The sequence below is a fragment of the Melanotaenia boesemani genome, chromosome 3 (assembly GCF_017639745.1).
Source record: "Melanotaenia boesemani isolate fMelBoe1 chromosome 3, fMelBoe1.pri, whole genome shotgun sequence".
Classification (NCBI taxonomy): domain Eukaryota; kingdom Metazoa; phylum Chordata; class Actinopteri; order Atheriniformes; family Melanotaeniidae; genus Melanotaenia; species Melanotaenia boesemani.
This window is the reverse complement of record NC_055684.1, coordinates 20,921,852-20,941,562: the sequence shown is the minus strand read 5'-3', so window position 1 is coordinate 20,941,562 and position 19,711 is coordinate 20,921,852. Positions and strand designations below refer to the sequence as shown.

Sequence of the window (19,711 nt, the reverse complement as noted above, 5' to 3'; positions counted from 1 at the left end):
TCTTTGGACAGGGTTAACTTATGTTTTACTAGAAATCTATAATGAATATCGTGATGCAATATTACAACTGAGGGCAAATCCTCCACCTTTTTCTCACGCTTTTTAAATGCTCTTATCACTATCTTTAATCCCACACGTTTAGAAGCAACTTTGAAGTTACAGAACTTTAATATCTGCAGTGTATTTAAAGAAGGGGCTTACAAAAAAAAAAAAAAAAAAAAGTATTTCTGATGGATTTGATATACATGTTACTGTTTGGAAAACTACCTTTGACACTTGTAATACTTACCAAGAAACCACACCTAGTTTTCAAAGACCCTGGGGTGCCAAGTCATGGGGAATTTTTTCTTTTAATACACTTGTCACTGACAAAGAAGTTGCTCACAGCAGTTTTTGAAGATTTTAGGATTGTCTCTACAGCATCGCCTGCATCATCTGAGCCTTTTAAATTTATTGAAAAGAAAAGATATCTCATGTTTATTGGAGACGTTTATTGGAAATGAAATTATTTATTGAATTATTAATGTTTTATAATTGCTGTTTGCATGGTACTACGTGGCAATATTTGTTTTAGTGATTTCTATAGTAACGACTTACATGTTCAAGGTGCAGCATGAGGAAGAAGGAGGCCGGTCGTGCTCAAATGGCTAAAAAAAAAAATTGAGAGCGTCAGTTGGCAACATCGGCCAGACCTTGAAAACTAGTCGTTTGCAAAAAATAAGAAAAACTATAAGTTCACTATATTATTACTTGTTATATTTCAACCTTGCTCAAGTAGTCTTATGTAACGTAATAGGAGATTTTGAGTTTACAAACAGATGGGCCTTAAGAAGGGTCATTTCATTTTTGTAAATATATATATCACTTAAGTCAGAGACACTGTAACCTACTAGTGTTGTCTTTTGTTGTACACTGTTTGATCACTGTGGACAAAGTCTTGGGAGTTTTGTAAGATCATGTGCAATATTGTTCTCACATTCTTTTTCATTATGTTAGTTATGTTTTTGTTTTATATAAATAACAGGAGATGTCAACAGTCACGTTTTTAACCATCAAGATTTAAAGTGTTAAACCCAAATGTGGTTGAAGCGCCACACTGAGGAGAAGCTGTGCGACAGTGCAGCAGTGGAGGGTTTGGCCTGTCTCACAGTGACCTCTGGTGGCAAAAGAGTGTATTACAGCCGGTTGTGACAGTGACAGCTCACACTGCAAAACAATTAATTTCTGTCATCAGAAAACTACCTGCTGATTTTATCTTTTGAACATTTAAGCATGCATCACATTCTTTTTTTTTCTCTCTCTCTCTCTCTAGACAAAATTATTTAAAAGAAGAATAACTGTTAAATTATTGTGTTTGTCACTCAGTCCCCCCCGCCGCCCCTCCTCACCCCATCCACCCCAACCCCCTGGTCTCCCCTATCCCAGCACAAAACCCAGCTCTGTATTTTAAATGTGACTGCAGTATATTTCTGAAAAATGATCAAAGAATATATAAAACTTGCGCTTCCAGTTCTGGTACCGGCTCTGCTTGGACAACAAAAGACAGCTGACTTTAGAAACCAGCATGTCCCTCTCTCTCCCCCTCCCCCCACTCTCCTACCCCAAACTGATCCATGATTTAGATCAGATCCTTCGCCTGCACAACTGTAGCATGAGACAAACCTGCCGGTGATCATCACTCAGTCTCCATCCTTAAATGGATATTAAGGGCTCTGAAACACATCTGTTACCGGGTTGAGGAGGTTCCTGTTAAGACATTAATAGAGAGAAAAACCAAACAAATCCCAGATAATTGCAGAGGGGGCAAGCAGCCGAGATAAGACGAACCCTTCGGTCGATCACAGCGGCATCAGAAGAACATGAACGATGCTGGAGATAAAACAGCAGCTGCGCTTAATGTTTTCACACAGTTGATCTCTCTGGGAGTCAGGTGAGAAAAACTCAAGTGTCTGTCTGTATGGTTCAAGCAGAGCCCCAATCCAGTTATGTTGTGTAACTCAGTGCATGCATGCAACTACCCTGAACAAGGTGTGCTGAAAATATGAGTGTAATATAAGAAGTATTTTGTTTATCAGTCTGTTATATTTTCTTTCTGATATTATACTTTTCTCTTATTGTATCTGCAGATGAAATTGTTACCAAAGTATTTATTCGTTTGGTGTGAAAATGTGTACTCCAGTGAATTAGATGCAGACACGGAAAATCTTGTTACCGTCCTCTGAAAATGTGTAGCAGTTAGTTAAACTTTCAGAAAATAAACGTTTCATGAGATATGAGGAAAAGTTGTTTGAAAGGTGGTGTGTCAGCTGCCTGATCAAAATTCATTTTCATGCCTCCCAGCTGTTCTAACCAAATATGAACATCTTAAGTCAGTAAAATGTTTGGTTTTGGGATGTTGATAGTTCCTCTCGTTTAGGACGTTTTGGGAAATGCTCTCTCTTTGAGAAGCAAGCAGACTGAAAAGCTCCTCAGCACTGCTGAAGTTTTCAACACTTGAGTTGTGCAACCTCAAAACCCTTTACAGTCTTTGTGCTAAGTTAGCTACAGACATGGATTATATTCATCTTCTCATTTTACTGAGACGTTTCCCAAAATATTCTCACTTTAATGATTAAATCTTTTCAAATACTTGACAAACAGCACTTCCCTGCAGAGGAAACATGTTACTTTCCACACCTGCCTTTAACTCACTGGACTAGGAAACATTTTGTATGGATGCTTGAAAACTATATCATACATAGATGATGCATTCAGCATACACACACACACCTGTATCAAATTTCAATTACATGAAAATGGTAAAGCTGTAGTGTTTCCTTTCAGTTCTGTGGGAGTGTATGTGTACATGTGCACTTGTAACTGCTGGGGGGTTGGTTGTGGGCAAGGGTGGGAGGGGGCTACGTGTAAATAAATCAAATACAGTTAGTGTGGAGGTGTTTATTTTCTGTGTCAGTGTAAGTTAAATATTCTAAAATAAAAAAAGACGTATTGTTCTCTATTGTGATTCATGGTACATTTAAAAAGAGGAAAAAAGTAGTTTTATCTTACATTTCAAATGCTTATCTATGGCTTCTGGCGATTCCCGTTCCATTTTATAGATTTGTCAGCACAAAATGCAATAAACCAATACCATTTTATTACAGCAATTGTGTCTTGAGTTTTTAATTGTCTTATTTGGATCATAACAACAAAATACAAATTAAAACATTGCGCAAAACTAGAAAACACATAACAGGTAATGGCTGGAAAAGAACCAAAAACCAAAACTGTACTTCAATAGCTTCAACTGTTCAACTCAATTGTAAAAAGAACGCATAAAATTTTTCAGGTTAACAATCGAAAATATAGACTATCAGTAGTCTCAATATCTCACCCAATTTTAACAGCACAATATATTGGGGTGGGGGGGGGGGGGGGGATAATAGAAACCTTTACAAAATATCCCTACAGTCTACCAAGACTAAGCTGGTAAATGCATCACACAGACAAAGATGTGGTATTTACTTCTATCAGGAGAGGTGGGCCACACGTGAATCGCTACAGCTCGTCAGTAATGTCGGGGATACATAGACATGGGTGGGACCTGACTCATGCTGGGGGCTGGTCTTGGGGGCGGCTGCTGAGAAGCCCCAGGCCCTACCAGACTGTTGAGAGATGGTCCACTCTGAATGAGTGTGTCAAGAGCTTTCTGGACACTCGGGTTGTCAAAATTAATGCCTGAAGCAGCTGCAGGAGCCCTCTGACCAACTGGTGTTACAGGCGAGCGGCCTTGTGGCGTGCCGTAACCCTGGGATACAGGTCCAGGTGGCCCGGACATAGGTTGGCGAGAGGGGTTTTGGGACGGAGAAGGGCCAAGAGAGCTGTAAGGGTGTGACTGGGGGGCAGGAGGGGCGAGGCCACTGGTGCCTGACCCAGAGCCGCTGTTAAACAGACTGAGGATTTTGGCCTGCAGCTCCTGCTGGTGACTGGGGTTAGCTGAGGTGCTGGAAGCTGATGACAGGCTGTGGTGTCCGGACTGTGGGGCTTTGTGAGTAGACGGTGGGAGTCCTGCAGCTGACAGTGGGACATCATGATGAACTCCTGCAGAAGCTCCAACGTGGACTGAAGCTGGAAGGGAACACATTCAGTTAGACTGCTGCTTTGAATAATGCTGGCTTCCGCCTAACGTCTGGAACAAAGTCCAGTAAAGTAAATTCAAAGTCTTGTACGGAGACATGATGAGTGACAATAGTTCTTAATATGTCTACAATACAAAACAGCAGTTTTTCAAGGACTGAGTTACTCCCTCCCTCCCCAGCATCTACGCGATAGAATGACAACTGCATGATTTTAAATTGATAACTTAGTTGATTTAATCTTACGTTTGACTGGGTGGACAATGATGTTATCTCAAAATGCACATTTCTTCTTTCCGTTTTATTCAAAGCTTAACGTGACGACATTCAGAGTCTATATTTGTGTACAAGTATTAATCTAAGATCAGCTTTAGAAAAACTTGAATTTGTCCTTTGATAGCGTTATTACCTGCAAGAGGATCTCCTCCACTGCTTCGTACCAGACGAGCTCTTTTGTCCTTCAGGTACGCAACAAGACTGTCCAGTTCCTCTGGAGTTAAAAACCTACCCCACAACACACACAGTAAACATTCAGAAATCAAGTGTATTTTAGATATTTTACACTCAACCTTTGCCAAAGCTGCGATTTATTAATAATTAACATAGGACACAACACTCGTGTTTAAATGATGAAACATGAAACCTGATACCTGTTTTCTGACAGCAGGGTGATGGCAGTGAGAAGTGAAATGGGGTGACCCTCTCTGTCAGGTTCCCTGAGTAGCACATCATCCGCCATCTTGGCTGCTTTTCTGGCGATCTCCTCACGTTCTTTCTCACGGTTTTCCACTTTGTAGGTGTCATAGTTGTGGGCAACCAACATCATGGCGTCCTGCATAGGCATGTTTCGATGCTCTGCAGCAGCAAGTACACAGAAAAGCACAGTAAAAAAACAACTGAAGATGCATCTTTGACGTGCCGCATGTGCATATTTTCTCTCTGAATCACCTTGAGGTGTGCCAAACAGGATGTTAACTGTGCAGGACCGGTGAACCTGGTGCTGCTGGGTAATGATGATGGCAAAGGGAGTGCGGGCTCTGCCTACATCCTCCAGCGCCTGGGTGAGAGACACTTCTGTATTGAGGAAGATCAGATCCACCACCATTCCCAAATCACGGACTTTCCGCCCGACCGTCTCAGCATACTCCCTACAGTTGTTTTTAAAAGAAAAAGTACAAGATAGACAGACACACACACACACACACACACACAGGAGCAATATGAAATGAAAACATGCCATGTCCTGGTTGAATATTCACAGAAATGTTGTGGTTCCATGATCGGTACTTCCTGTAAAGACCAGAGAGTGGACTTACTTCTGCGCCTTGTTGACTACGATCACGGAGCAGTCGACAGGGCGGTCAGTGTCGTAGCGCCGCTGCAGTTCTTCATAGTACTGTCGATAGAGTTCATTACGGCGACGCTCTTCAGGACGGGCGCGGTCATCTACTACTGAACAGGGGTGGTGTCAGTATCATTGTCATTTATTTCACTTTACTTTAAATTTGGCTGTAAAATTAAAATAATTTAAGGCACAGCTCTCAAAGGGTGAAAATATTTCACTTTCACAAATTAATGTTCACAAATTTTTAAAATATAATCAAACAAGTTTAAATATGGCAGCAACAGCCTTATGCTGCCGGCTTGTCTTCAAAATGAGAAAAAAAATACAGTGAAATGTTCAGGGCAGATTAAAATACTACACTTCAGGTTTTTTGGGGTGAATAAAGTATAACATGTGCTTTGTGTAGTCCACATACCTCCTGTCTCACGCCGTCCATTCCAGGGATCCACATAAGGATCCCTGTAAGGTTCATCCTTCCTTCGGTAGTAGTCCTCTGCGGCACTGCCACTGCGGTAGTATCTGTCATAATCATCTCTGCAGTATTAAAAGGTTTCAGGTTTAAACAGAAACATGACCAAGTAACCATGACAAGTCGCAGGTGATGGGCTGAACGTCACCTGTATGCAGAATCCCGTGGATCACCCCTGAGGTCCTTGTCTCTGCTCTCAGAGCCACGGTACCGATAATCGGGATCACGAGAGTGGCTCCCTGGTCGCGGCTCTCTACCAGAGTCCCTCCCATCACGGCTGTCTCGCGGATCACGTCCGTCGCGCCCGTAAATGGGTGAGCGTGACCGAGGCCGGAGCTCTTTGCTGTACGGGGCCCTGAGGGAAAAGTTGATAATCAGCCTAACAGGAGGAGATTTAAGTGCCAATGAAATACTGCAGCTGGTTACAGGAACGTCAAGACTGCTGACAAGGACGAGGACTAAAGTTTTGTTTGTTTTTTTTTTTAAAGTACAAATTAACCCGTGTTTATTAAGATATCTGCACATGTGAAGCAGAGCAACCAAAACCTTTTGGTTTGATTTAATCCAGAAAGCAACTCTCTTGAACCCTCCAACGGCTTTTCAAAGATGTCCAGTGATTGACAAAGTACGATGATCATTTGACGTTAACCGATCATAAAATTAAAAAGCACAAGCACTGCGACTGCTAATATTTTTATAACAAGGTGGTTTATTTTGCACCGTCAGCTCTACACGGTTCGGACAGTTTCCTTTTGTCAGTAAACCACAATCTCACGCTCAAAAAGAAAAAAAAAAAATAATAAATGTGATTTTTTTTTATACAAAACAAAATCAGCGTTGTCAAAGGTCCAACCCGATTAAACCCGATTTGAGTATTTAAAAAAACAGTTTGAGTCAGGTTTAACATCGTGGTGAGATATTCCTGAACTCACCTAATGTAGTTCATCACCATCAGCCAACTTGGTAAAATCTGTAGCATGTTTACTTCACGAAACAGAGAAAACTACTTTTATATCAAATTAAGTGGGGCTCTAATTATAAGACGAGTTAAAAATATAAACCATTCCTTTGCAACACATTTTGTTACCTTACATTAACATCTGCACCTCATCTTACCAGTTAAAGATAAAGATGGGCACCTTCTCATCTTCAGCTGAAAGAATCAGCTGTTTCAGGAAAACATGCCTAGTAGGAGTTCAGTTACATGACACAGCTGAAAATATCAGAGTCAAATATCTCTCCCTTAAACGGTGGCCGAACAAAGCCAGACCAATGCACTGAACTTTGACAAATGTTCAGGCGGATCAGCTAAATGCAAACGCTACTGCAAAATAATCCAAAATATTTTGCAAAGGAATACAAAACAGATGACAAAGAGAAAATAAATAGTTCACCATTTTCATCCTTTGGAGGTTTCAGAGTCAACTTACGAAATGAACCCCACTTTACCCACATCTACCTGAAGCAGTTCCTCATTGATGTGTGGGCATGTTTTCAATCATTAGCTGTGGGCGAGAATTGTGGTCATGTGGTCAGCTGTGAGCTGGTTTCAGTGTGTTAAGTCTTTGGTGACCACCAGACGCGCTGCTACCACACAGGTAAATAATGCTTTATTATTCTGCTGGTTGATGGGTGGCAGCGGTTGAGAATAAAACTGAACTTTTTTTTGCAAATTTTTCAAAATTCAACACCTCTTAGCTCATTTAAAACCATAAATTATTCTTTATTAAATAAACTAATTATTTTCTTTAAGGACTTGTCTGCATGACAGCCTACTTTTGAGGTTTAGAGGTTGTTCCTCATGGTAAAAGTGGTCTCAGCAGATCGGTTTTACCTTTGCTTTTTGTTTTGTTTTTCCCCTCTGGTGATTGATGGAGTGTAAAAGTCCATATGCTGCAGGATATAAAGCCTGCTTTCTCCAAACGCTGCAGGCCAGAATTAATATTTGCTTTAACCAGAAAGTTGGATTTTCTAGTCACAAGATGAAATGTGACAGAAATCACAAAGTACACTGTTGCTGAGAAATTATAAAGTTCAAGAATCTCAGAGACGACACTTTAAATTACACCCATGTCTCTCTCCTTTATTTCGAAACATCAGGAGATCTTAACTTAGGGTGGAATATCGACTGTTCCACAAGGCATCACAAACTCATCCAATGATGCAGCAGCTTCCATGAGGACTTCACCAATGGCAGAAATTACAGGTCAGGAAAAAGTTTAATGTTTTTTTTTGTTTGTTTGTTTGATTTTAATACCGACACCTCAGAAGCGATGGTAGTTCTTCATATCCATTTCGCATTACTTTACCTTCGTGGAGGGCTCTGCTGGGATTGAGGTTTAGCTTGCCGTCGCTCCACTGCCATATTTACATCTGAAAATAAATCAATCCAAACGTTGAACATAACAATGACATGTAGAACAGCTAATGTTGTTCACGCAAAATGTGTGGCCGCGCCAACATTTTCACCACCCGTGTGAAATTGAGTGCCGAGATCCAAATTTGGAAATCCAAACTAGGCGAACGATCAGATCAAAGCAAAGCGAGTTGCCAAATCGGACGAATGGAATGACGGAGAAATGAAGGGGGGGAAGAAAAAAAAACTTCTCACTTATAAAATTTGCTTGCCGCTAGCGAAGCGTTAGCATGGTAATAAAATTTGCATTGAAATTCAGAAAATCTCCATACCACAAGTTCCACGCTCAAGTGACGCAAATGAATCCACGTTGAGCAAATCTCCAGAACACCGTTGTAAATAAAACATGAGATTTAATAGATCTGAACTTTGTCACAATGTACTCGTTTGCGTTGTCTCAGTGAGTTGCAATAAATCATGTTAGCGGTCAGATGGGGCTCAGATTTTCTCATTTTGTTAAACCCATTTACTGGATGCTGCTGGTAAATGGTTTCTAGAAGAACAGAGCATTATAAACCTGTGATTAATAAATAACCCAATAAGGCCAAATGCAACATGTCTGTACACTGATTAGAAGATGATGCATGGAACAACAGAGTCCAGGGACTACTGGGTCAAAATGCAAAAGGAGGCTTTACATTCGAATTCAGACTCGTCTAGCAATCACAATCTGACTGCAACGCTACTTTAAAATTTCTGTCTGCAGTGCGAACACAGACTAAAAAAAAAAAAATTTAGCTTGTGCAAACTTTTGTTAACTCTCCCTTCAAGTCACCAAGACATCAGAGTTTTATTGTTTAAGACATGACTGATGTCACTGATCATTTAACTTTACTGTCCAGGGCAAATATCTAGTAAAGGTTGGGCAAGAGACTACTGGCCTATCTAAATATTTCTACTGTATCAGCAACATGTGGACCACTGAGCTGTGGGCTGTTCTTGCTTGTGTTGGTGCTATTGGGCAAAAATGTTGCATCTGGTCTTCAGGATTTACATTTAGAATAATTTAAGAGACAAGTTCATCTTTGGAAATAGCATTTTTTTTTCTCTTCTTTTCTTTGCTGATATTTTTTAGAAAGACAAGAAATGAGAAAAACGAACATGCCCATGGTTAAACAATAAAAAGGCATCCTCTTTACTCATACAATCATACTTTCTGCAGTTTAGGCTTACCTATTTTGTAACCTTTATATATTCGGCCCTTTTGAGCCGCCTTTGCAGCCTCAGCTTCCTCAACGCGCTCAAATTGTACAAATCCATACCCTCGAAACAAGGATACGCCTGGAAGAGGAATATTTTGAGTGGCACAAACTTAGGACCAATTTTAAGAACATTAGGAAACCTATCCAATCATCAACCTGAAAAAATATTTTAAGAATACTCTTCTGTTTAATGAAAAGACTTGCGTCTAAGTGAATGTTACCAGACAGCTAAAACACTTCAATAGCGGTGAAATTCAGGAACAGCATCCCAGGTATAAAACTGTTATGAATCAAAATTGGCGACTTAACGTTTATAAATTTACTAACCGACTATCTTCCCATACGGGCTGAACAGGTCTTCCAAATCCTTGTTTTCCATGTCAGAAGTCGGCAAATTCCCAACAAAAATCCTTCTCTCCAAATCTCTCGGATCATTACTGCTGCAGGTGCGTGAATATCGCCCTGGTGACGGGCTGCGGCTTCTTCTGCGAGACATGACTAGATCCCAAGGTTTACCGGTTTCTTTCTTCGTGCACCTCAAATGCTCGAACAGGTTTGGGTTGTTCGCGAATAAGCGTCTTTAAAGCATCCACAATCCTGAAACATGTCAGTGAGTTAATAAAGGAGATCATATTCCTTTAAATGATTGAAAATTTTCAGATGAAAAATCACATCAAAGTTCAGACAAAGCAAATTTAAAGTGCTGTAAAAGAAAAAATAAAGGAAAAAAAAAAAAAGAACATCTTCTGGTTGGATTTCTTTAATATGGTTTTTGTTTCCCTTGTGCTCAAAACATTTTGAGGGCTTGCTTTAAAAATAATAGATCAAGCAACAGAGTTGAAGGTTTTGTGAATAACAAACGCAGAGAGCTCAACAACAAGAGAAAAGTCAATATTCAGCCACGACTGTGAGGTGATAAGTTTTCCATCATGTAGATACGTGGAAGTTTGGCAAAACCAGCGTGCCACTTTATTATTACCACAAATGATCGGTTTTTGACCTCATCGTAGAAATGCACACTTAGCTGTGGTCATAAATAAACTTTGGGTAATATTTTTTTTTTAAGCAGTTAAATGTTTTTAGATGCTCCAGATAACCGAAAGCTCAAATGTTCGGTGGACAGTTCATGGTGGAAACTAATTTACCCAGTTAAATGTCGCATGGATTAGGATTGACGGAGAAACACGATCTGAAATATGAACGTTGGCAATAGTAATCCTTTTGTCTTGCGGTTCGAACAGTGATAGAACAAGAAAAAGTTGCCCCCATCAAATCCCCAGGTTTCTTTTATGTTATTTTTTCCATGTTAAAATATTAAAATACAAGTTTTGGAGGTCAAAAACACAAATCTACATGTCACGATTGTTGAATCACATATTCAACAAAGTTTTATGATGTCCAGGGTTACGGCACCCAAGAAAATTTCACCCACGTTAGGATAGTTGCATTTCACTTTGCCGTTCACGATTTTCAAACAGCGCTTGGTCAAATGAGATGAAATGCTTGTTCCAAAGTCCTCTTCTCTTGAGATAGTTGAATTGTCTTGGTGAAAATGGTATTAAATGAAGTAAAAGAATAAGCTCACAATCAAAAATGTCAAAATTTAAATGCACCCTTCTCTTCACAAAAAAGAGGGGGGGGGGGCATATTCCCAGAGGTACTCGGGACAAATGCTGCTTCCCCCCCTAAAAAATAAAAATAATTCATAGCAAAACAGAGAATTATTCTCTTGAGTCTCAACACACAGAGCACAAATTATAGGTAATATGTTATATTTTAGCAGGGAGAAGCTGCTTACATACCTTAACTTGAACCTAGATGCCCTGGATTTGGTGTCTGCCTAGTTTCGAAGACCCAAATTTTCTAAAATGGAGAAAACAAAAATTACAAGTTAACCAAAATTTAAAGAACAAGTCACTTAAAATGCTTTAAAAATTATAGCAGCTCCACAACACACTAAAAAAAATTAAACACTACAAAAAGTTGCAGATATGTTTATGTACAACTCTTTTAAACCTAAGATGCTAAAATGACCAGTTTATCAATCCGATAGCGTGATAACATTTTGTCATTTAGACACAGATCACATTTTAGGATCATGTTCCTCAAAACCTCATTCATACAATCCAAGTATAGTGATGATTAGTCACTGGTTAAATGTTTTATTTGCTATTTTTGCACAAAATAATTAAACATCCAAGTATGGAAAACAAAAACTCTTATTGGCTTCTTGCTTTTAAAGGTATAACTGACTCAGTAACGATCACATCAACTCTTACTATTATTTCAGTTTCAATCACCAGCCATATGTTGTCCACCGAGGGTTTGTGCCACATCAAGCATTCAGCATGGCTCTTTTCAGTTTATTTAGCTGAGATGCAGCAGTTAGTACATTTCAGGGAAAACCATGGTGTAGGAAAGTTTCCATAGAGCTACAATTTATTTAATAATTATTAAAGGACAACCAGCATGCAAAACTACCCTCACAACCCAACCGTTTTATCTTTTAATATGAAAGGGTTTGGAGTGAATGTGCCTCAAGATTTTGACTAATACAGCAAAAAAAAAAAAAAAAAAAAAGTGCTGAGTAGACAGGCATTAATGGTACAGATTAAAAGCGTACTAAAATTCCTGTTATCCCCTGATATAATCCAGATAAATATTGTTCTGCTTTTAAACATACATCCGCGTAAATGTACTATTTATCTATTTTTATTCAGATATAACAATATAAAACTATATATTAAATACAAAATTTAAACAAAAAATGTATGCCTTCACAGATCTCATTAACTAAATCCAAGAATTTTCCATCCTCAAAACATCTCGTGTCCTGGAATAATGAATCTTAAAATTCATTTTTTAATAGGAACTAATTCTATCAAAGTTCATCAACAAAGAGCACCATGTTTGAGACACTGATTTTCACTACGAACACAATCGTATGGCATTTTTAATATGAACTTCTTTGTGTCATAGTGGGATAACGTTAAAGATAATCGCAGTGTATTGTGTTGTGAATAAGCGCAGCATATTATAACAGGACTAGCTCGAGTACACTAGACTTCAACATCGTCATTTATTCGATTTTGAGCATGAAACAACAAATAACTATACCAGATTTTTTTTAAATTGAATAATAAATAAAATAGCCCACCCACTGGCCCCTTACTGCTGCATCATATAACATGATGTTAGCTAAGTAGCTAAGATGGTGGAGTCCATTCCATTCCTCAGGCCTGCCGCGTTACAAATGATATACCATACGGGATATCCAAGGCACATAACAGATAGCACAGCTTTTGTCGATGTTTCAAGTAAATCCATCTAAAATTATTTTTCAATTGACATTAAAATAAAGAAATATAAGAAACACAGCCTCCTTTCTGTGCAGTTTGTATGCTCTGTGTGGCTACGATGTAGCTAGCAGCAGCTAGGTTAGCATTGATCGTTAGCTACGTCGCGTTAGCTAATAGAAGGTTAAAACCTAACGGCTTATTCAAATGTTGCTATCCGCCACTAAGCTAACGAGTAAGTACAAATAATATTTTGTGGACATCAGAGCAAATTTTTACTTACCATCAAAGTGCACTTTAGTCTTTATTGAAGTTGCCCGAGGCCCCACACAAGCGTAACGTATCGTCTTACCCAGCTAGCATGTGCGTAAGTGAAACCGCGAGATACAACGAGCTCAAATTGTGGCAGCGGCAACACGCCGTAGCACTTCCGGCAGCCTATCTATCTATCTATCTATCTATCTATCTATCTATCTATCTATCTATCTATCTATCTATCTATCTATCTATCTATCTATCTATCTATATATACTATAAAAAATTTACATTATTGCTTTAATTCTAATTAATTAATGAAGTCCTTCCCAAATTTCCCAGAGGACTCTCCAAAGGGATTAATAAAGTATTTCTTTTCTATTATTCTATAATTATCCTCGCCATTTGATTTTATCATAAATAAATACACACTTTCATGCAACTATATTCTATCTAGCTATCTTACACTGAGCATTTCTGTCATCTATCTATCTATCTATCTATCTATCTATCTATCTATCTATCTATCTATCTATCTATCTATCTATCTTTCAAGTCTTACTCTTTTCTGATGGTGACATATTCCAAGAGCATTTTGTACATTCTTGAAGCTATTGTGACTAAATTTTGAGAGTTATCGTACTGATGTTATGATGTAGTAAAATCCCTGACTATTATAGGGAGGAGAAGGAAAAATAAAAAAATAAAAAATACACTGCCTCTAGCAATACATGACAGCATCTGTGTCCAACTGGACTCACAGCAGTCTGACTACCACTTAGGATGCCCCCTCCTGTTTGATGTCTTGCTTGTGTTGTCTGCTAAATGGCTGTAGAATAAAATATTAAAACTTCTCATTTGCGGCATCTACCCAAAGCAAATTGCAGCCGGGGGGTTGCCAGATCTGTATTTTGCCTCCTTTATCCTCTTTGGGAAAGTTATGCTTATTATATTCTCATGGGAAAACATAAACCTCTTTATTAAATTATGATAGATAAAGTATTTTTATTGTATTTTTTAAAGCTTCGAGTTTGTGATATGTAGTTTACCGTATGATGTGATCCAATAATGCTCTTATATACAGTATTTGCATATTTGCAACTATTATTTTCCATATACAAAATATATACACAGTCTGTGACCCTATATATATATTTTTTTTTTTCTTTTTTTTTTTTTTTTCTTTAAATCAAACATAAAATTCTGAACACGAGGATTTCGCTCATCATTTTCCGGGTGGGCGGTGTGCTGGGAGGAGACCCACACATACCTGGCAACATCCACCCACCGTTGCTTTGTTAACGCTTCATTTAATCAAGATGGCAGATTTCGAAGAGCTCAGCGATGAGGAGAAGGTATTACATGAAAAATATTTATTTTCTGTTACGTTGAAGCTTTGTCCGGGAAAGTTTACCCTATGACAACCTCTCGGTGTAGCATGAATTACTCAGTGGGCCGTTTTAAGACTTGGTGGAGCTAGCTTATGTTGCATTTGACAGTTCAGAGCAAGACCTTAAATGTTCCTCCTGTAAACCTACAAATATAATTCCGACCTTCCGTCTCTTATATTATAACATCATGTGATTTTGGTCGTTGTCTAATTTAGCATGAGTGTTCATAAAATTTAATTTGTTATCGTTGGCTAGTGCTAAATCGGTGGAAGTCGAGCTACTTCCTGCATTTACAGTAAGGATAATGACAGGGCATCGGTGCAGAAAACCACCCACACCCAGTTTACTATAAGTTAGCCTAGCCTCTTTAACCGGTTTTGATAACATCAGAAGTGTAAACAAGTTCCCCCAAACTCAACTTTATCCATGTTTTGCCTTTGCATTTTCTGACAGTAACTTTTTGCTGTTGATACTTAGCCTTAGGCAGACTGTCCTGCAGTGTTACTGGGCCTTGCGGTGTCTGGTCTTGCTGTCTGCATCATGCTGCAACATGTTGCAAAGTAACGCTTTGCATTCCTAAGGCTGGTGGTGTGGCCAAGGATTTGCACTTCCCCGTATTACAGCAGTAAACCTTTTGAAATTATTGCAAATATGATGGCACGATTTAAATAATTCTCCACTTGAACTTTTTTGCCTAATTTACCTTGATATTATTCTTAGTAGACACAATGTCAGAATTTGAGTCTGAGCCCCCAAGTGCTCTCTGGAATCTGAATGGAGTGAGAACAGCAGTGAAACTGGGTTATTCTGCCCTCTCAGCTGGACAGCCAGTTTGTAGGTCAGTGTCAGCTGCAGCCCTGAAGGCAATAATAACCCTGTTTGACTGATGGCATCACTGGCACAACCACACAATAGTGTGGCAGCAACTGTTACTCAGATGAAGGGCTGGTTAAAACGTTTTTAACTTGTTTATGATCTATGCATCTTCTCCTCCTTGCTTTTTTTATTGATATAACTTGTCATAAATGACCATATAAGAGCAGCAGTACTTTATTTTAGGTTTTGACCGTATATGCCTTCATTTGCATACTGGCTGCTAAGAAGAGCACTTGTGCAACAGTAGACAAGTGGTTGTCAAATAAAGCTACCAATCCAGCCAAGAACATTAGCCCACTGCTCTCTGCTGTACTCTGGCAGCTACTAACAGCTTTGATTTAATTTCTTATTGATTTTGTTTTCAAATAAGGGTAAATGGGCAAATTTTCAAATATACAAAAAAAAAAAAAAAAAAATCAGGTTTGTGTTGCTTACTTTTTACCCTCCTCAATCAGACTGCCTTAGTTGATGAAAGGAACTTCAGGGAACCTGCGTTATCACTTTATTTGTGGTGTTTTTTTTTTTTTTTTTTTATCATTTTAAGTATCATGATGAGCTTTTTGTATATTTTCAGGTCCGCATTGCAGCTAATTTTGTGATGCATGCTCCTCCAGGGGAGTTCAGTGAAGTTTTCAACGGTTAGCCTTCTTTTTGATTTACATCTTTAATTTGAGGTTACTAGCATCTGTTGTGTTTGAAAAAAATAAAAGCAAAACAAAGAAGCTTATTTTCTGGTAATTCTTTTCAGATGTGCGACTTCTGCTCAACAATGACAATCTTCTCAGGGAAGGTGCAGCTCAGTAAGTGTAATTTTACAAAGCAGATATATTATGATTTTATGAATTTGCATGACAATTAAGATTTTTATCTCTTTTGATGCAGTGCCTTTGCCCAGTACAATATGGATCAGTTCACTCGTGCCACAATTGATGGATATGAAGATCCAGCAAGTTTTATTTTTTTATTTATATAAATATATATTATATTTCATCAATTTCTTGTCTCATCAAACCCTCGAAAACTTCAGCTTTGCTCCTCATGATTATGACATTGGGTTTCTCTGCTTGTTTCCTCACTAGGTTTTGATAACGGAGCATGGAGACCTGGGAAATGGACGCTACTTTGACCCTCACAATAAGATTTCGTTCAAGTTTGACCACCTGAGGAAGGAAGTTAGTGACCCCCGCCCTCATGAGGGTGAGGTAGCTCTCCGGTCATGGAGAGACGCCTGTGATTCTGCTCTGCTGACCTACGTCAAAGAGCACTACCCCAGTGGAGTCTGCACTGTGAGATCACTCTCCCAGCCTGCACCACAGCTGCCAAAGTTGGCCCTGCACACAATAACTCACCTGCTCATTATTTTTCATTTGCTTCAGGTTTATGGGAAGACAATCGATGGCCAGCAGACCATTATTGCTTGTATCGAGGGCCATCAATTTGAGCCTAAAAACTTCTGGTAAGTTGATAGTAGTTAATGGATAATGATTTCTTTTTGAACTTCTTAATCAAATTCAGCCAGACTGTAATGTTGCTGCAGTGTAGACCCAACAATGCGTCTGGAGTTGGCTTTAAAGGACTTTCTTTTGCACTTTCTTTTTCCAGGAACGGACGCTACAGGTCTGAGTGGAAATTTAGCGTCTCACAGTCTACAGCACAGGTGGTTGGAGTCTTAAAAGTACAGGTATGTTGATTGATTATTGTCCTTAACATAAGCCTAACTGTGAAGTCAATTGTGTTTCATTATTAAATTATTCCAGATATCATTTCCTCTGTTTATCATAGGTACATTATTATGAGGATGGGAATGTGCAGCTGGTCAGCCATAAAGATGTACAGGAATCACTAACTGTTTCTGTAAGTAGCTTCTCTTGTTTTAATAGTTAATCTTTTCCATCTTCTTATCTGATGGGAGTCTGTGCCACTGTTTTTGGTCCTGGTTGGTTTACTTATTTCCCAATTGTATGTTTTGGAAGAATGAGAGCCAGACTGCAAAGGAGTTGGTGAAAATAATTGAGGAAGCAGAGAATGAATACCAGGTATGTAATAATTCTTAAAGCATTTTCACTTTATTGTTAAAGACACTTTGTTACTAGGATCCTGTCTCAGAGACAGTTTTTTCCCCACTTTTATTGCACTTCTATGACAGACACTAATAAAGTGTTATTATCTTAGTGCAAAAGAAATGGCTGGGCTTTGAGGAAAAAAAACCCTCTGACAGATTAACAGTATCTTAAAGGGATGTCCTGAAGATATAGAAAAAAAATTTAGTAAGGTCCTGACTCAGGAGGCATCTGGACCTTCAGCTGATCCATCCTCTGTTTACTGGAACCTCATCAGAAATGATGACCGTGAAAGAATGGCTGTCAAGAAGTCTTTATAAAGGAAAGGAAGATAAAAGAAGTTTGAGCTTTGACAAATGGAACAAGCACTAGTCTAAATATCAGCAACAGGTCTTATAGAGTGATGAATCCTTACCTGTCTGAAGCAGTGTGAAATCATCTTGAGCGCTTTAAATGTCCTTCAAGAAGCCTGGAGAAGTATTACTGAAAACTACTGGAGTACTTTAAAAGAAAGTTTGCCTAAGAGGGTTCAAGCTGTGTTGGAGAAGAAAAATGCTATAAGCTTGTTAGAGTAGTTAAAACTCTGTCTTAACCTCATACTTTGTGTCCATTCATAGGATGTTTTATTCATGTTTTTCTCATTTATTTCTTATTTTCTTGGCAATATGTAAAGAAAGCTGGGTCAAGACAAGGACAATACTGATAATTAGAAGTACAAACTAAAATTGCAGATAACATCTATGTTTTGTTTACAGCTAGAAATGATGACTAATGTACTTTTCTTTTTTGTCTTTCAGGTATCCATCACTGAGAACTATCAGACCATGTCAGACACCACCTTCAAAGCCTTACGTAGACAGCTCCCAGTGACTCGCACCAAGATCGACTGGAACAAGATTCTCAGCTACAAGATCGGCAAGGAGATGCAGAGCACCTAGAAAATCCAGTCTGTCGGGGTGATGACAAACTGAGTTGTAGGTTCCATTGGGCTGTAAGATGGGATGCCTTCATTAAAAAAAATATCAACATTGTGTTACTTTTACTTATTTGTAAACATATATTTTTATTTTTTAACAAATAATGCCTTTTGGTGACACTGAACGTTTGGCTGGCTCCTGCCATCCAAATTCTCACATAAAATACTCGCATGTTTCTGATCCCTCTGCGCTTCAAAAGGACGCATCCTCCAAAAGCTCTTCCTCATTTCTCATGTAGCAACTAATCTTTACTTTCTATAATGTATAACTTTCATTTGAAAGCTTCAAATACCTCTATATTTCTTTTTCCTTCTATTTCTTTTTAATAAACAGAAGGCAAACCAATATATGCAATTTGAATTGTTACCTGATTGGAAACGTCCATTGAATCACAGTCAAGACATTTTTGTTTTTTTGTTTTTTAACTTAATGCATTCCTGAAACTTTGCAAAGTTGTAACCTGTAGCATAACTTTCTTTTTCTTCTTTTGTTTTTGTCCCATTCTTCAACCAGATTTTGTCCTTCCTCTTGAGATTTAATTGTTTCATTTCTTTCTGACATGTGGACTAATGATCTGTGTCCTCTTGCCAGCTGTTTGCCTTTAGCTTGTGCTATATTTTTTATACAAACTGTAAGTACAATTATTATTAATGAAATAAAAAATATTCCTCCAAATGTTAGCTTTCAAGCACTGATGATCCTTTGTGTGAGATCATTAATGGTTTTTGTTATTGATCATTTTTTAAGTATCTGTTCTATGGTCATTTTATAACATCTAAGAATGATATAGACTAGATAAAGAGCTGACTGCGGTTTCTAAGTATGTTTATAAAAATGTTTAGACAACAATTATAAAATAATTTAAAATGCTTTTTCATATATATAATTTTATATTTAATTTAATATAATTAACAATTTGTTATTTGATATACAAATTGCTCCCAAGGTGCTGAAACACTCTTTAGTGGATCTAGAGATGGGTCAAATGCAGAGTCTAATTTCTAAATTGAGAATAATAAATTAAATATATTACATATGGTATATTTATCATTTTAAGTTTGGTAAAATAGTTGATAGTTGATAACACCTCACCTAAGTCTTGTGTCCTAAATGAAATTAGAGACCAAACTGTCCTGTATATTGTACCTACTTGTGAAAATGTAATAACTATGACTGCAGGGAGTGTCAACATAAACCTGACAGAGAAGGCTACTTGACATTGGCTACTCGTCGTATAATACTGGAAAGTAACAATTACTTCCGGTCTTTATTAAATCATTTAATGTTAAAAAAAAGTTTGTCCTAAAGT

At 38.2% G+C, this 19,711-nt stretch overlaps 2 protein-coding genes across 6 annotated transcripts; one reads left to right on the top strand and one right to left on the bottom strand.

Moving 5' to 3' along the window:
- Positions 1 to 3,146: 3,146 nt before the first annotated feature.
- ncoa5 (nuclear receptor coactivator 5) lies at positions 3,147 to 13,251 on the bottom strand. Of its 5 annotated transcripts, none has more exons than XM_041981382.1 (12): positions 13,127 to 13,251; positions 11,350 to 11,410; positions 9,875 to 10,144; positions 9,519 to 9,626; positions 8,239 to 8,302; positions 6,078 to 6,284; positions 5,876 to 5,994; positions 5,432 to 5,567; positions 5,064 to 5,263; positions 4,766 to 4,970; positions 4,525 to 4,619; positions 3,147 to 4,107 (listed from the first exon to the last, which is right to left on the bottom strand). In XM_041981382.1, exons 3-12 carry the CDS (start codon positions 10,041 to 10,043, stop codon positions 3,548 to 3,550), a joined length of 1,863 nt encoding a protein of 620 aa, XP_041837316.1. In that variant the 5' UTR covers positions 10,044 to 10,144; positions 11,350 to 11,410; positions 13,127 to 13,251; the 3' UTR covers positions 3,147 to 3,547. The 5 variants fall into 5 exon arrangements, with proteins under 5 accessions (XP_041837316.1, XP_041837314.1, XP_041837315.1 ...); XM_041981380.1 differs by having other exon boundaries at positions 5,064 to 5,266; positions 13,127 to 13,250; XM_041981381.1 differs by having other exon boundaries at positions 5,064 to 5,266; positions 5,432 to 5,564; positions 13,127 to 13,249.
- A 1,098-nt stretch (positions 13,252 to 14,349) lies between these two features.
- On the top strand, positions 14,350 to 19,082 carry capza1a (capping actin protein of muscle Z-line subunit alpha 1a). Its single transcript, XM_041981399.1, has 10 exons — positions 14,350 to 14,453; positions 15,940 to 16,003; positions 16,114 to 16,165; positions 16,248 to 16,311; positions 16,445 to 16,651; positions 16,742 to 16,821; positions 16,968 to 17,046; positions 17,148 to 17,219; positions 17,339 to 17,401; positions 18,223 to 19,082. Exons 1-10 carry the CDS (start codon positions 14,418 to 14,420, stop codon positions 18,361 to 18,363), a joined length of 858 nt encoding a protein of 285 aa, XP_041837333.1. The 5' UTR covers positions 14,350 to 14,417; the 3' UTR covers positions 18,364 to 19,082.
- The last annotated feature ends 629 nt before the right edge of the window (positions 19,083 to 19,711 follow it).

Excerpts from the sequence above, each read along its gene's own strand:
- capza1a (XM_041981399.1), top strand. The coding sequence starts at position 14,418 with ATGGCAGATTTCGAAGAGCTCAGCGATGAGGAGAAG. Across the intron at positions 16,004-16,113 it reads GTTCAGTGAAGTTTTCAACG|ATGTGCGACTTCTGCTCAAC; the intron begins GTTAGCCTTCTT and ends AATTCTTTTCAG. Across the intron at positions 16,822-16,967 it reads TTTGAGCCTAAAAACTTCTG|GAACGGACGCTACAGGTCTG; the intron begins GTAAGTTGATAG and ends TTCTTTTTCCAG.
- ncoa5 (XM_041981380.1), bottom strand. The coding sequence starts at position 10,043 with ATGTCTCGCAGAAGAAGCCGCAGCCCGTCACCAGGGCGATATTCACGC. Across the intron at positions 5,267-5,431 it reads GTAGTCAACAAGGCGCAGAA|TAGGGAGTATGCTGAGACGG; the intron begins GTAAGTCCACTC and ends TAAAAACAACTG. Across the intron at positions 4,620-4,765 it reads ACCCTGCTGTCAGAAAACAG|GTTTTTAACTCCAGAGGAAC; the intron begins GTATCAGGTTTC and ends GTTGTGGGGTAG.